This window comes from Lepisma saccharinum, chromosome 4, assembly GCF_977018435.1.
Source record: "Lepisma saccharinum chromosome 4, izLepSacc3.1, whole genome shotgun sequence".
Taxonomy (NCBI): Eukaryota; Metazoa; Arthropoda; class Insecta; order Zygentoma; family Lepismatidae; genus Lepisma; species Lepisma saccharinum.
In genome coordinates, this window is record NC_139232.1 from 61,768,138 (window position 1) to 61,785,878 (window position 17,741).

Genomic DNA, 17,741 nt, shown 5'->3' on the forward strand with positions numbered 1-17,741 from the left:
GGTATGATTTAAACCAGTTTATTACTTGTTTGGAAAAATTGTAATATTTCATTTTAGCAAGGAGGAGGTTATGGTGAACAAGGTCAAATGCTTTTGAGAGGTCTAATAATAGGAGTACGGTTACTTTTTTGTCGTTTATGTCCCTTAACATGTTGTCTGTAACAGACAGTAAAGCCGTAGTACTGCTGTGAGATGCACGGAAACCCGATTGTGTATGAGGTAAAATATTATATTTTGCAATATAATCTTTTAATTGTGTTGATGCTATTTTTTTCTGTGACCTTCGAAAGTATTGACAATACACTAATAGGCCTTAAATAATTCAAAGATGTTATCATTTGTTTTTTGGGTAGCAGAATAACTCGTGCTTCCTTCCAGGCACTAGGGAATTGGCCTGATTGTAGTGAATAATTTATGATGAGTGTGAGCACATGGAGCACAAAAGGGAGGGCTAATTTAAGCAATGAGGGTGGTGTCACGGGAAGCATTATCATAAACATTCGCAAAATGGTGATTTATTTTAGAAGGGTTACTGAGGCGAGGTGGAAGTTCACTGGTATTTTGTCTGCTACCTATGCCGACTGTTTTTAGGTTGTTCCACAACACAAACTTTTTGTATTTTTCGTCGAGTTGTTTATAACTCTTCTTTTGCCTCATAACGAAGGTGGTAAAATTTCTTAACCGTTTGTATTCATCCCAATGTAGAGGCAGTTTGGTTTGTTTATATTTCTGTAGTGCCCCATCCCTCAAGTTCATAAGAAGTTTAAGGTTGCTTGTTAGCCATGGCGTCAGCTCCTTTGATTCTATCCGTCCTTATCGGGACGTGATCATTAAACAATTTAGTCAGATTTTTCTCTAGCGACACTATTTTAGCGTCAATGTTATCGCAGAGTATAGATTGCTTCCAGTTTATTTCTGCCACGTCGCGATTAACATTTTCTTGTTTAAATTCTTTGAAGTCACGGTATGTTATGTACTTAGAGGTGACTCTTGGCTTTGCATACTGCAGATATACACTCGTCAGGCAATGGTCTGAAGTTCTGATAGGATTACATACTTCAGAGGAAGATACGATGTCTGGATTGTCGACAATTATTAGATCCAATAAAGATTCAGTCGTTTTGGTGATTTTTGTTGCTTTATCAATTAATTGCGTTAGGTTGTAGGATTTTAAAATTTCATTGAGATATAAGTATCTGGTTTGCGTGTACTCAGCATGTCACAATTTAGATTGCCTAGTATGAGAAATTTATCTACGCAGGCATAAGTGTCCATCACGATTTCCTCAATGACAGACAAGTTGGTATACGGAACTTTCGGTGGGCAATAAATCGCACACATACCAATTTTTAAAGTGTTAATGTTAACAATTATGTTCATGTATTCAACCGCTGTTTCTTCTGGAGACTGAGTATCGAGGACATTTACTCGGAAGGTCAAGCGGAAGAAGATGGCAATTCCTCCGCCTCTCTTGTTCGTCCTGTCGTTTTGGATAACCGTGTGTAACCTGGAATGTTAATCTCATTTGTGTCGTCCGTATTGCAAAGCCAGGTTTCGGTAATGATTATTACTTCCTATGCCTTTTCGCATACTACGTATTATGACTCAATTCATCAATTTTGAGGACCAAGGACCAGACATTCGCATGAGCTATACTAAAATGTGACAACCTTCTCCTCTCAGCTGACTTGTCCAGTGCGGGTGTCTTCGACCCAGTAAGGGGAGTTGAAGCTATTTGTGCCTTAGGCATGTGGGGGTGAGAAGGACCAGCTTTTACACACGCTACTGTTACCTGTCCTTGAAAGAGAGAGGGAGACATTTTAACGGTTCTTTTTTTGCTAACCTCATGCGGTCGATCCGCACTTGGCTTTTTGAGAGGGACTCTTGGCCGAAAATGCCAGCGAACGGTTTTAGGAAAAATAAAACAACACTTACCTGACTTCAACGAAAACTCGTAGTGCATACACTCACAACTTCTCACTTCATTTATAGATATAAACAATCTTATAGAACAAGTTGGTGCGTAACATTTTCCATATAATGGGTGATATAAGTTGTAAGCCTTGTTGTTGTGTGTGTGTGATTTCTTATCTATACTTACACAAGACATACAAACACGTAGGTTCAAATTAAACAACATAACTTTAACGCATGGAATACGTTTGCCTTTTGACTGGTTCAGGTGCTAGGATAGTCTTCACCACTTTAAATGTTTCAGGTCCTATAACTGCAGTCAGTACGGGTACCTTCCTGGCTTCATTAACATCATGAGCCAAACAAGACTGGTCAAACCTCGTTAAATAATTTTCTATTTCTTCCGAATCTGGCCGGAACTCGGAGAATAAATTGAAACCGAACATATTCATAATTGTGGTCAACTAAATATCACAATATCGTAGACACAATCCGTATCACACTGATTTAAACTTTGTTCTTGTACAATTATTGTAATCTATGCCGTAGACACAATTTGTATCACACTGATTTGAATTTGCCCTTGTACAATTATTGTAAACAATACACAAACCGTGTAATATTGGTTCTTACCATAGAAATTGATCAAGCCGACACAATTTCTCCTTGCATAAACCTATGCTGGAATGATGATCGTCGCGTACTCTTCGTGACTTCTTCATCCATACTTCTTACGAAGAATCACTAAGAATATCCTGTACGACTGCACCATAGATGTAAGCCTTGTTGTTGTGTGTATGTGATTTCTTATCTATACTTACACAAGACATACAAACACGTAGGTTCAAATTAAAGAACATAACTTTAATGCATGGAAGCCATTCATGTACATCTTACACACTGTTTCTATGACAACCAATCAATAACATGCTATAAAATACAAATTATTCTTCTTCCTCTTATCATGCATCTATCATAAGTTATGAAAGGACCATGAGTAGTGTTCGCGACCAGCTTGCTGAGTGTGTGCAGCATAATGAGAATTTAATACGAATATTTAAGTGATATTTTCAGTGGAATGATGGATCTTTTATGTTTTGTTTCTGCAAATGCTAAGGTATGTACTTCCTAATAAATGTAACTGTATTATGTATCCAATACTTTTAATTTTGTCTTAACACTTAAAAATTGCCCGATTCACTGGCAGACCCTGTACGAGTGGCTGAGAACAGGTTCTTTTGTTTGTTGTGGAAAATGCATTTAATCTTTAGACCATTGGTAACCCCTTCAGGATGGATGGGATATAGATATCCCAGCACCATATGGCAGCAATTAACGTGCCATTTCTTGAAAATTACACATGTTTTTTCAGCTGTTTTTCTTTTTCATTAGTATACATATGAAGGTATGACGTGCTCGAATTACAAAATAATATATCTACGTATTATTAACAAGTGGCATTTGAAAAAGTTCTTTGTTTCCATCTTGGTATAATGGGAATAGATTTTAAAGAAAGGGCTATAATTCCTCAACCACCACTCTTTTCTGATATATTTCATTTTCACATGTACTAATGAGAACAAAAGAACATTTTAGCATGCAATATTAATTGGACATTATCCATTGTCTAGTTTTTTTTTTAAACTATACTTATTCTAACATTACGTTTCAAAATCACAGCCAGCCAATCACAATGAGGCATGAAGTCACTCAATGATACCAGCTTATTTGTGGTCAGAGGGTTATAGCATATAATACCCTGTTAATACTTAAGATCAATATACTACTACGAAACAGATTAAGGTTTAAGTTATTCTGTAAAGCTCAAAGCAACTTATAATTTCAAGTACTGTTGTTGGAAAACGTTGTAATTAAAGGGTCCCAGGTTCATTCCCCAATGGAGGCACAGTGATTCAGATCCTATTTTAAACTGTAGGTCCAATCCTAATTAGCATGAAGTGGACCTATTCTGAAAAAAAACAGAACTTTTTTTCTATTTGCAGCCAGTCTGTTTCAGTTTCTGCCTCAGTTTTAGGGCCCCCGTGCATTAAGTCAGTGTCCATCAGTCACTGGGCCGTAACCCGATACCGGACTCTGGCATCAATTATACAAACCTATAAGATTCATTACATCTGGTGGTTGCCAGCTAATTTAAATCATTTAATTTTGTAGTTGTCAACAAGCTTAGACATAATCAAATTATTAGTATGTATGTTCATGCCATAATTTATTTATTATTTAATTTCAAGGTTGCATATTGATGTACAGAGTTAAAAAATAGAAATGTATTTACAAGTAAAATTGTTGGGATTGGGTCATCAACTTTTAAAGAAAGAATTTACCAGGCTGTAGTCTCGTGAAGGTTGAGAACTACTACACTAGGTGGCCAAAATATATTAAGACTTGTTCTGTGACCAAAAGAAATGGTGGAAATTGAAGTGACCATTCAGTCTGCAAAGTTGCCAGATCCTATTTATTTTAATCCACTTATGAATACCATATGCTGGGATATTTCCACATACTTTTACTATATTTTATGAGTCCCGACTTGCAGTGTAAAGTCACTACTTCACATAGATTTGTAATGAAATGACAGCCTATTGTCAGTAAAAATGTGTTGAATTGGATGGAAAAATGGTTAAAATATGCTCATATGTATATATATATGCATGCCCTAACAAGGCAGCTTAGTTTTTCATAACCTGATCTAAAAAAATAAATCTATTCCTACTAGCAATGGTGATGAGTAGGGCCTGGATAGTTATGCACTTAAAATGCCTGAAATATGCACTAAAAATGTGCAAAATATGCAAATAAATATGTACTTTAGAAAAACACCTTACCTTTAATGTTTTCTTTTAGTTACTGCATATAAACAGATATTTGTTCTTTTTCAGTCATATGATTTAACATGTAATAAATGTAAAATTTACAGTTCTGAATTCTTCCACTCTCTTGTCTACTTTACTCTGCTGTTTTATAAATTAAAGAAACGTTCCATTCTTTACAGATTATGATTGCACTTGAAGTACTTCTTGAAGCATTTCTGGTGGCAAATGATTAAGTTTCCTCGGTATATCAGCCACGTGATTTCTGGATAGGCTTCCGAGAGCTAACGTCACTCTCATCTTCAGGAATTGAAGTGCAGAGAATAGTTGGGGTATGGTTATGTGTGTTTGATGTGGGAGGGGTACGGTATAGGTGGTGGGCAAATCAGGTGCCATCTCTACGCTGTCCATGTTCCCAAGTGACTATCGCTAGGCAGGCTGGGAGATACCTTAGGGCCAAGAGTTTTCATCCAGCACAGCGGTCACTTGTACTGTACGAGGGTCACTATTTATATTTTGAGCCTAACAATGAAAAAACAGGAATTTGGCATTGAAAACTGCTTTATTGTTTTTCGAAGTATTCTCCTTTATGGTCAATACACTTTTGCATTCGTTCGAACCATTTGTCAAAGCAGTTTTTCCAATCTTCTTGAGACACCTCGATAATATGGTTTTTGAACGCATCAACGGCGTCTTCCGCCGACGAAAATTGTTGTCCACGCAATTTATTCTTGACATTCGGGAACAAGAAGAAGTCATTGGGTGCCAAATCAGGACTATACGGCGGATGACCCATCAATTCGATTTTTTGACTGTTCATAAAGTCGGTTGTTAGACGAGAAGTGTGACAGCTGGCATTGTCTTGATGAAGAATGATCCAACGGCGTTTGTTTGTTTTCCGTATTTGACCGAAGACCTCTGGCAAACAAATTGTTGTGTACCATTCAGAGTTGACCGTTCTACGTTCCTCTAAAGGCACAGTTGCCACATTACCAGTTTTCCCGAAAAAACAGGCGACCATTTGTTTCGATGTGCTTCGAGCGCAAACAACTTTTGTTGGATTGGGTTTATCTTTAAACACCCATACAGTCTACTGCTGTTTACGTTCCGGCTCATATGCATATATCCATGATTCGTCACCTGTTACAATCTTATATACGTCTTTTGAAGCACCACGATTGTATTTATTGAGCATTTGTTGGCACCAATTGACGCGAGCGTCTTTTTGAGTTTTTGTCAAATTGTGTGGATCCAACGAGAACATACCTTTTTCACAGCTAAATGATCATGTAATATTTTATATATGCTGGTGGAACTAATGCCTATGGTTGCCTCAATCTCACAGTATGTCACATGATGATCTTGCAGTATTAGGTTTTGCACAGCATCAATGTTTTCTTGAACAACAACTGATTTTGGACGACCTTTGTGAATCTCGTTGGTGAGCGAATGGCGGCCACAATAATTAAATTCTTTATACCAGCGTTTCACAGTGGCAAAGGATGGGGTTTCATCGCCAAATGTGGAAGTAAGTTGATCGATGGACTCTTGTCTTGATAATCCACGTCGAAAATCGTAAAAAATCATCGCACGAAAATGTTCACGAGTTAATTCAATTTTATTGTCGCACAATCTTTAAGGCAACAAAAACAACACAAATGAAGCTATTGACAAAACATTTGAAGTACGTTATGGTCAATAATGCCAGACGATTCCGTGCAAACGTCAAATCGCGCCTAACTTCAATCAGTGTTGCCAAGGCTCATAATATAAATAGTGACCCTCGTACATTGTTTCACCAGGCCATATCCATCAGTGACACAGATCACCTTCAAGATGAAATAAGACACCTTCACACAGCTTTCAGACAGAATGGATACACTGAAGGCATCATCAACAAGACACTACAGCGAGTAATGCACAAAAGAACAACCAACAAACAAACCTGGAACCCCCAGACAACCAAGAAGAGAAGAAGATAGCCATCATCCCAAACATTGGAAACCTCTCCGCAGTCATCAGCTGCATTCTTTCAAAGCACAACATTAAGATGATCCAAAAACCACCACAGAAAGTCAGAAGCAGACTTCGTAACCCTAAAGATGACCTAAGACAGAAGACACCCAGGGTTTACCATACCATCTGTACCTGTGATAAAGTTTACATCGGACAATCAATGCTGCAAAGAACATGCCAGCTTCATCAAGAATTTTCATCCAGAAAAATTAGGGTTAGCTGAACATTCCATCCAAGAGGGCCATAGAATCGACTTCACAACCACCAAGATCATCAATAAGTCATCTAATTACTGGGACAGAATCATCAAAGCAGCAATAGCCATCCACTGGTAAAATGAAAACCTTAACAGGGACACGGGACGAACTGGACCCAGCCTGGCTAGCGATAGTCGACTGGGGGCATGGATGTTGTAGCGACGGTACCCGATTGGCCGTCCACCTACAGCGTACCCCTCCAAGATAAACATATCCCAACTATTCTCTGCACTTCAATCCCTGAAGATGAGAGTGATGTTAGCTCTCGAAAGCTCGGAAGCCTATCCGGAAATCACCTGGCTGATATCCCAAGAAAACTTCTTCATTAGGATTACACTTGATTACAACATATCATCTCAAATTTCAACCTTGAAACTACTGCTCATTTTCGGCAGAAAAAAATCTCTTTCTACTTCAAAAGATACAATTGGACAGTACTTCAAGGCAACAGTATCGGACACGTCAAGTTCAAGATCATCTATAAACTGTTCATTTGCATTTTTGTAGTTTCTCTCTCAAAAAGAGTTGTGTTTTTCTGCGAGAACGAGGAAAACAAGTATTACCTCCTTGTAAAAGAAAGTGGAGAATAAACAGCAGGGACTGAAGGAAATAGGGTTCTTTTATTAAGAAGACAATATGTCCTACGCACAGACGTACAATACAATTTTAATAGTGGTTATTCGCTTTAAACTATGCACAAACTTTGTATATATGATTCATACATGAATATGCAATATGCAAGTATCAAAAAACATTTAAAATATGAGCCGGCCCCCGTGGCAGAGTGGTTAGCACATCGTGCTACGACGCCAGGGGTCCTGGGTTGGATGTTTGTGTGTGTCCATTCATCAATATCATCAATCATCCCCATCTTCGCAAATTAGCCAAAAGTGGCACAAGAAGCGAAGTAAAATAATGCAAATCAATCAATCAATGAATTTAAAATATGCATTTGCATATGCAATATGCACTGTGAGCCCTAGTGATGAGGATGAATGATTATTAGCTAAAATTGTTGGAAGGATAGACACAGACACCACACCTACCAAGGCAGTTACAATATTACTTGCAAAATAATCTGCATGTGTGTGATAATGATTAAGGATGTTTGGTCAGAATACATAAGGCGAGCTGAAATCTGAGAAGTATCATTTACAATTCTTTTACATTTTATTCACAGATGTTAGTTGAAAACGGATTTGCTCCAGAATGGATAACTTTGCAGAAGGAAATCAAAGATGATGTACAAAATATACGCAGAAATCTCTATTGTTACAGAGAACGTTTAGGAAGATGTCCTTTGAGTGCAGAAGATGAACAGCTGTGGAAAAACACATTAACAAGGCATGAAGAAATGTCAAAACAACTGAATTCTAAAATCAATAAATATAATCTTATAGTGCCACTAATGCAGAAGCAGATGCTCCTCTTCAACTTGGAGAGAGAGGCTGAAAAAATTCTTCAAGAAGGTCAAACAAAGTATGATGTTGAAAGGCCCATTCATTCTGAACAGAGCAAGCATAAACAAGATGCAAGTATAAATTCTTCAGGTTTCCTAGGCTTTCTAGAGGCAATATTTTCAAAGTCACACTAGCACATAAATTATTTAACTTTCTAAATAACAAACAAATATAAATTAAGACTGAAAATGTAAATAATCTATTGTAGTACTGTACAAAGTTTGTTTCTGTAGAGGTGAAATAAACCAAATATTTGTATTTTTATGAAGTTTTTCATTAGCGTACATAAGTGTGAATTACAGGACAACCACAATTCTACACACTACATTGTGAGTAATGTTAGGGGTTGTGTGAAATGTTTCAAAGATGTTGGGCAAATTACAAAGTAAGCAATTTATTTAAACTTGCTGTATGAAATAGCTTAAGGAATACAGAGGATATACAACTAGGGAATGGATTCTTAGGTGCTAAAAGGGAGGGATTTGGGACTTTATAAACTCCATTTTAAGTTTTTAGGTGCTTATAATTGAGGTGCTCAGAATAATAACGGCATATCCCAACCAAAGTTCATTTTGAGAAAAATAACATTTTCTGTTTAATTTCAAAAGTCATGAGATTTTTAACATTGACATAATTTTTATAAGTTCTTTTAAATATGTTTTTACAAGTTTATCTGCAAATTCTTGAACCATTGTGGTTAATAGTTTCAAAAATTTGGGCTGTTTACTAGGAAAAAATATACAAAAGTGTAAAAATGGGGTAAAACTTATTTATTGAGTTTACCTTTATTTAACATGTATTAAACCAGCTCCATTCCCAGATTTTCACATTCTTCAACACCATCACGAACAAGATTTTTATAAAATTCATGATAGATGGGAGGTATATATTTCAATAGTTGCATCAGGTGATTGTATTTAGCTTTCTTAATTTTTCTCTGTTCACTGTACTTCTGCTGTAACTTAAACAATGAAACATCTAAAGTTTTACCTTGTTTCCTAAAATTAACTGTTTGATGCACGTCAATGTCAGAATAAGATAAACTAAATTTTACAATATCAGGATTATCATGTTCCACAAAAATGGAAGTTGACTGATTGATTTGCTTTATTTTACTTCGCTTCTTGTGCCACTTTTGGCTAATTTGCAAAATGGGAATGAGTGATGATATGATGGACACTTACAAACATCCATGCCCAGGCCAGGATTCGAACCCTGGACCTGTGGCATCGTAGCACGATGTGCTAACCAGTCTGCCACGGGGGCCGGCAATGGAAGTGGTGACCTTACGTAAAAGCAGGGAGCACCATCAACATCTTTTTTTCTGGTGACGAAATTTGAACTAATACCGTTTTAACGATTTCTGCATAACTTCTGTTTGTTCATTACCCATTCACTTGAGTTTTTCACTCATTTTTACCTTTTTTCGGAGATTCTGGCATAACAAAACACTCTGTCACAGATGCTGCCATATTGTCTACAACTCCACCAAACTCGTAGCGGACATGAACAAAAGCATACACAGTTGGGATATGTCATTTTTTCACTGATAATATTTTCATTTTCCTTACGGACCAATTTTAAAGGTGAAATATGAGAGCTTTGGCATAACCCAATTCTTTTGATACTTGAGCATATGAAAGCAGTATACCGTCATACTTGATGTCGGTTGGGATATGCCATTATTATTCTGAGTGCCTCAATTAATATGTATAATTTTTAATTAAAAATTGTTTGAAATAACAAATTTTAGATGCAATTTGTATACAAAAAAGCACTACATTCAGTGCAATGAATACTATTCTTTGATTATAAAAAAATAGATAATTTGTCCAATATGAAATCTTTTGAAGTACTGCACCACCAAATGTTTTTCAATGTTCTGCGTGGTGAATTTCTTCCGATTGTATATGAGTAGGTGCTAGTACATAAAGAAACTTCTCTCCACACTGCAGGAAGTTATTGGTGCAAACCAAAGAGCATTTATAACAAGAGGCCTCAATCATCGAAAACCCCATATATCGAAGCGTATCATGTGCGCATTCCTGCCCCTTTCCGTAAAGTGCCAAACTACTACCAGTAGTACATGGAGGCTGCTTTTGATTGGCTCGAAACTTTTAAATGTGATTGGTTGATACCTTTTCTTTTCCAAAATAGCGCCTACATGAGAGTCAGGTCACGATCAGCGGCTGCTGGTGGTTCTGAAGTAGGTAAAGGGCTGATAGGAAGATGGGGTAATAGAGAAAATTAAATCAATAGTTATACAATACTTATTAGAAAATGGTTTTAGTGTGTTTTTGTTACGAATTCTAATACATATGTGTAACATTTTCTTCCTACTAACCCTTCACCTAATTCAGAGCCAGCAGCTGTCGCTAGTCATGATCGTCAATACTGCAAAAGGACAGCCGCGATTACGTCGTTGGCAGATTGGCAATTTACGTTTTGCATTTTTGGTGCTCAAAACTTGTTTCAAAACAGCTCGAAACGTACATCGTACACCCGATGACAAAGAAAACAGTAGGCTAATTCAATCTTTATTTTTATTCCATTTGTTTTCCACACCACAACGATAATGAAATGAAATCAAAATGTAAATATTTAGAGCTTGCCACCTGCTTCGAATCAACAGAATTACATTCCTTTAAACAACACAGGATGTGGAATAAATATTTATAATGAAAATAGCGATAAACAGTTTGCCGTTGGCTGTTGTAAATCTTTGTTTTCATTCTCATCTCGGTCTCGACTCAAAAGTTGGTCAAAGTTTATTTTAGGTCCAGTTTATGTTCAGATAGGCTAATCAGGACAGGATCTAAGTTAAAATTGGGATTGGAACCACCAGTGGTGGCGATTAGGGGACCGCACCGCCCTTTTTCCCACTTGCACCCGCACTATGCTAAACCTTATCTACCAAGGGAAAGTAAATTGTCCAACCCCCCCCATTTTGGAACCCAATCGCCGCCACTTGGAACCACTGTATATGTGCCTCTTTCCTGAATCGATCTAAGGACTGCTTGAGGGACGAAGAGACTCTTTATTTCGCCTGAAGTCCTGAAATATATAGTATAAACAATGTATTCATTGTCTCACAATGTATAGAGGTCATTGCAGCAAACAATTTTCCTTAACTTCTTTCAGCTTGATTTATCATTTCTATGCTGTGAACCCTAGAAATGCCAATTTTATCCTGAATCACGTATGAAACCAGGCAGCACAGGCTTGCAACTGTAACCGACTGATTAACTTTCCAATTACAATAAACAAAATATATAACTTCTTTGTCAATAATCAGGTAGATATCCACTTTATATGTCTGAATAACTCACATAGTTACGTAAATTTGAGGCGAAACTGAGAGGAATTTGAAACTTGTACATATCAGCACCATATTTATTTTCAACGTAATCTCTATAGATAGGTTTAATTATACTTTTCCGAACATCCCCTGCAGTGGCGTAGCGGCTGCCCCCGCAACACCCGCACCCAGAGGTGTAGGGGCCCCGCAATGTTCTCTCTCTGTGTGCTCCTGAAATTATACATAATCGAAAAAAATCAACACATAGTGTCGCTTATTTAAAAAAAATATATATTTGCGAATCAGAAATCTGGTTCCCATTATCATATCATATGATGACATCTGCAATAATAAGCAGTGACGTGTTGTCTCAGCCAGAGGGGCCTGGGCAACTTGACATATGGGTGTCATCCGAAATGCAGAATTAACTTACTTCCTCACAGATGGCAATAGATAGGAAAATTCTCTCATCTCATACCTTTATAGCTACGCAATATGAAATTGAAATAAGATCCGAGATAAATTTCTCACAATGTCCACACCTGTTACGTTTTACTTCAAAATGGCCCAAAACCTCAGGAGGTGGAACCCAAGGACAATTATCTCTTTGCCCTTGTGTCCAGTAGCCCCTTCTTCACCATGCAGGGTATACAGCGGATACAGTGCTCGAAGTGAAAATTCCTAGTGGCGAATTTCCTTGTTCGAGTTAGGGGAAGAGGATGCTTATGCAAATTATCCATGTGGGGGGATGCTTCATGAATTTTTTCTTAGCTGGGGGAATAGCATCCCCCATGTCCTTTATACGAGGGTCACTATTTATATTTTGAGCCTAACAATGAAAAAACAGGAATTTGGCATTGAAAACTGCTTTATTGTTTTTCGAAGTATTCTCCTTTATGGTCAATACACTTTTGATTTCGTTCGAACCATTTGTCAAAGCAGTTTTTCCAATCTTTTTGAGACACCTCCATAATATGGTTTTTGAACGCATCAACGGCGTCTTCCCCCGACGAAAATCGTTGTCCACGCAATTTATTCTTGACATTCGGGAAGAAGAAGAAGTCATTGGGTGCCAAATCAGGACTGTACGGCGGATGACCCATCAATTCGATTTTTTGACTGTTCATAAAGTCGGTTGTTAGACGAGAAGTGTGACAGCTGGCATTGTCTTGATGAAGAATGATCCAACGGCGTTTGTTTGTTTTCCGTATTTGACCGAAGACCTCTGGCAAACAAATTGTTGTGTACCATTCAGAGTTGACCGTTCTACGTTCCTCTAAAGGCACAGTTGCCACATTACCAGTTTTCCCGAAAAAACAGGCGACCATTTGTTTCGATGTGCTTCGAGCGCAAACAACTTTTGTTGGATTGGGTTCATCTTGAAACACCCATACAGTCAGTCGACTGCTGTTTACTTTCCGGCTCATATGCATATATCCATGATTTGTCACCTGTTACAATCTTATATACGTCTTTTGAAGCACCACAATTGTATTTATTGAGCATTTGTTTGCACCAATTGACGCGAGCGTCTTTTTGAGTTTTTGTCAAATTGTGTGGGATCCAACGAGAACATACCTTTCTCACAGCTAAATGATCATGTAATATTTTATATATGCTGGTGGAACTAATGCCTATGGTTGCCTCAATCTCACAGTATGTCACATGACGATCTTGCAGTATTAGGTTTTGCACAGCATCAATGTGATAATCCACGTCGAAAATCGTAAAAAATCATCGCACGAAAATGTTCACGAGTTAATTCCATTTTATTGTTGTCGCGCAATCTCCAAGGCAACATAAATGACACAAATCAAGCTATTGACAAAACATTTGAAGTACGTTATGGTCAATAATGCCAGACGATTCCGTGCAAACGTCAAATCGCGCCTAACTTCAATCAGTGTTGCCAAGGCTCAAAATATAAATAGTGACCCTCGTACTCCCCCTGCCACCTCACACACACTCTTGATGATCTATTATCTTGATGCACTGATGATCAATTAACAAAATGGTTCTTGTTTCATGAAAAGTCTTTAATAAATATCAGTGGTCTATCGAAAAGAAATGGCATGGTTAAAATTATGTATAATAATATTGAGGTTCACTAACACCAATATGAAATAGTGCCCGTGTGGCAAAAACATTTTTTTCTTTGGGAGGAAGGGGGGGGGGAGTCCAGCCTTTCCAATCAGCATTTCAAAGGGTGACACATTTTCAATGAATAAAGTCCCATGAATGAATATCTTTAATTTATCTGTTTCGAAAGTATTAAAAATCCACATCTTTTGGTACAATTGCATCAAAGAGGGGAAAAAAGAAAATTTTGACCAAGAGTGACTTGAAAAGTGAATGTTTGTTATTAAATAGTTAGTGTGTTTTACTATCTTATGGTTTTATGGAAGTTAGAAATAAAATAACATGCTCTCTCTACCGTCCTTGATGTCTGTGATCATGTGATGCTTGAGTCTCATTTTAGACTAACGACTTTCTGGCATCAGGGAATTGCATTAAAATGCAAGAACAGTCACTTATATTTCTCCATTTCACCGTAATTGTGTAGAAGAACGTCGCATGACCACATGCCTAAATTAAAAAAATTAGGCATAGACATGTATTTAGTTGTTCAGTTTTGAACGTTGAATACTTTCACGACTTGATAACATTTTAGAGTATGTTAAAATTTTGCCATGATTTCCTACTCTTTTTCTGTTAAAAAGGATCTTTCTCATTTACTCAATCCGATGTAACATTTATTTCCTGAAACTTATTTGACAAAAATTTCAAATTTCAAACTTTACTGTATAGTTTCAATAAAATGTAACAATATTTGAAGGGCTCGGGTGTAAAACATGGTAAGTGACATTTTGGTCATTTTTGAGTTACAAAGTTAAATGTTGCCATCCTTCAATTTTCGAGTGAAATTGCCATGTCATACAATTTGCATTGGACGTAGTGAAGCCTTCTGAAATTGATAAACACAACACAAACAATTTCTCTACAGCAGAGCATCTACTAACCTTTTTTCTTAATGAACTCAGAAATGACCAAAATGTCACTTACCGTGTTTTACACTTAAGCTCTTCATTTTATAGTGTCTGAAAATTCCATTTGAAAAATTCGAAAGTGAAGCTCAGAGCTACTCTTCTGAAGCATATTTATATATTTTCTTCCAATCAATTACTTCTTTAGAATTGTGTACCCCTCCTACACATAGAAGCTGAGGATTAGTTTCCTAAAACCAAACTTTATCATAATCAACCATTTTACACTAATTTTCATGTCCTTAGAAAAGTTTTCCCGCAGTGCAGATCAAGTGAACTAGGTTCACAGTGGTTTTAATTCTGTTCGAAAGGCAGATAATGTTTGAAAACAAAGAACTTTTTGTGTTTAGTTACTAAAAAATAGTTTCATTGAACAGCTTCTAAAACAGTTTCTTTGAACAGCAGCACCTTGCTCCTGTCAAATTACGTGAGGGGGGTACAGCCTACATCAGGGATTTATGGAGTACTGTACCCCCTTCAAAATTTTAGGGGGGTACATTGTACCCCTGTACCCCCCCCCCATTCCTGCGCCACTGATGTTTTGGAACTGGGAACATTAAATGATACGGCTGATAATAAGTTGGAATCTTCTATTATACCGTTAATTACTTTATACAGAAAGAGCAGGCCGGAGTGCTAGTTGGAAGTTGGTCTCCGAGACTAGATTATCGTATCAATCGAATGTTGGATATTCTCCACAGGCTTTGAATTTGAGATATCTAAGAAACTGACTGAATACGTTCTACTTTATGAATTAATTCTTTGAGTGGGATTCCAGATTACTGACGCATATTCTAGTTTTGACCGTACGAGGGAATAGTAAAGTATTTTCACTGGTTCCATTTTGTGAAGTCGTGGCTTAACCGTGTTATAAAATCCAAGTTTCTGAAAGCGTCATTCGTAACAGTTTCAATATGTTTATTAAATTTGAGCTTGGTGTCGAAGGTCACTCAGAGGTCTTTAATTTCAGTTTTGTGCGGGATTTGTAGTTTTAATACGGTATGGAAACACACAAGGAGTTTTGTGTTAAGTGACTATGCTGCATTTTGTTGGGTTAAGATCCAACTTGTTATTTTTACACCAAGAAATCACTCTCTCTACATCTTCCTGTAGTTTCAAGCAGTCGTCAGAGGTATTTTTTCATGGAAAAGCTTAAGATCGTCGGCAAAAAGTAACTTTTGAGAATTTTGTATGCAATTTGGCAAGTCGTTGATAAGTAATAAAAGATTGGACCCTTGGGGAACACCAGAATGTGGCGTGAAGGGATGACTTTTGATTTTCCTGCATATTATAGTTTGCGTTCGATCGGCTAAATATGAAGTGCAGAAATTTAAAGTATTTAGTGAAATATTGAATGATGCAATTTTCTGTAGTAATATATCATGGTCAATTTTGTCAAATGCCTTATTGGTGTATATTGCATCGACTTGTCCTGTGTTATCTAATACATTGCATGCGTAATGGGTAAAGTTAACTAGGTTTGTTACGGTAGACCTCTTTGGAGTAAATCCATACTGATAAGGAGAGATAACTGGATTGACATGTGCTAACATCCTCTTGTAAATGATTTGTTCAAATATTTTAGCAAGACTAGAAAGGATTGCTATCGGTCTATAATTTTCTAAGCTTGATCTTTGGTGAGACTTCGGGATAGGACAGACTGATGATGTTTTCCATCTTGAAGGAAAAGTATTGGTATCGAGGGAAAGGTTAAAAATTTGCAGCAATGGATATTTTAAAATATTGCAACATCCTATGGTGGTATGTTGTCGGGGCCGGTCGTTGATTTAAATTTCAAATTCTTAATGGCAACTTCTACTTCGCTTACGCACATGTTGCGCAAAGTGAAAATACCAATATAAATTAATTATATATTATTTTCAAATTAAACTAATCTATTTCTTCTTAAATATCTCTAGCATTGTTCGTTAGAAATTGCTATTTTCAAATTATTTATGTCATATTTAGCACTTTCGGCTGCGTACACAGAATGAAAGTAAGTTGCAAAGGCATTCGCGATGTCATTTTCGTCTGTTAATATGTGTGCGCCGACTTTAATAGCTTCGCAGTTTTGATGGGACTTTTTACTTTTGATATAGGACCAGAATCGAAAAGGGTCGGCACTTATCTGGTCTTCAGACTGTTTTATGTAATTAGTGAGAGCTACAGTTGTCTCTTTCTTAACCTGTGCGCAGAACAGAAGGAATTTTTCCCTATGGTATTCTTTGTGTGTAATACTTTTCTTTCATTTTAACCTGTGGTAAGATTTAGCTTTAATTTTTTTCATATAAAGCAAACTCCAACTCAAATTGAAGGCAGGTTCACAGTGCTCTCCCCTCGATAAGCAGCCACTATACTAGGGGCAGTTGTAGTTTCTGGCATAAAGCGTCCCCTTCACCTAGACTCTTGTCACTAGGCAACGTGATTTGGTCACTTGCAAAGTTGCCTTCTTACACAGTTGGGCCCGAGAATAACGTTGGCCGTGCTTTAACAACTGAATGATATAGCTAGGATTCTGTCGCAAAGCAGCCTGCATCTTTCATATGCTGCACGTACGCTCCCTTTAATCACCTCGGAAATACAGCATTCAACAACAAAGAATGCCTCATCCAGTCATTCTCACTCCATATTGTTTCAATTTCGTGATGCAAGCTGGAAGATGGCAAAAATTTACTGAGGCTGACACCCCTTGCCGTTGCATTGCTTCTTTTGTGGCTAAGATTTGTGCATCTCAAACCTTTGTGGTGGAAATTAAGGGTTGTTATTTTTAAACCAATGCACAAGGTTTAAAAAGCATTTTTCAGGTACAAACAGGACTTTTAGGTATTTATAGGAATTTATGTTTTTAGGCATTTTAGGTCCTATAGAATTTCAGTAGAAGTGTACATGAAACGCAAAGATCTCTAAATGGCATATGCCAAGAA

The 17,741-nt window shown here is 37.1% G+C and overlaps 1 protein-coding gene across 1 annotated transcript in view; it reads left to right on the forward strand.

The window, feature by feature from the left end:
- The window catches only part of LOC145986507 (dnaJ homolog subfamily C member 28), a 70,347-nt gene extending 61,629 nt beyond the window's left edge, over window positions 1–8,718 (forward strand). Inside the window, exon 7 of the mRNA XM_083120588.1 lies at window positions 8,196–8,718. Within this exon, the coding sequence (XP_082976714.1) occupies window positions 8,196–8,609 (414 nt within the window). The 3' untranslated portion in view covers window positions 8,610–8,718. The remainder of the gene's footprint in view (window positions 1–8,195) is intronic.
- Window positions 8,719–17,741: the final 9,023 nt, after the last annotated feature.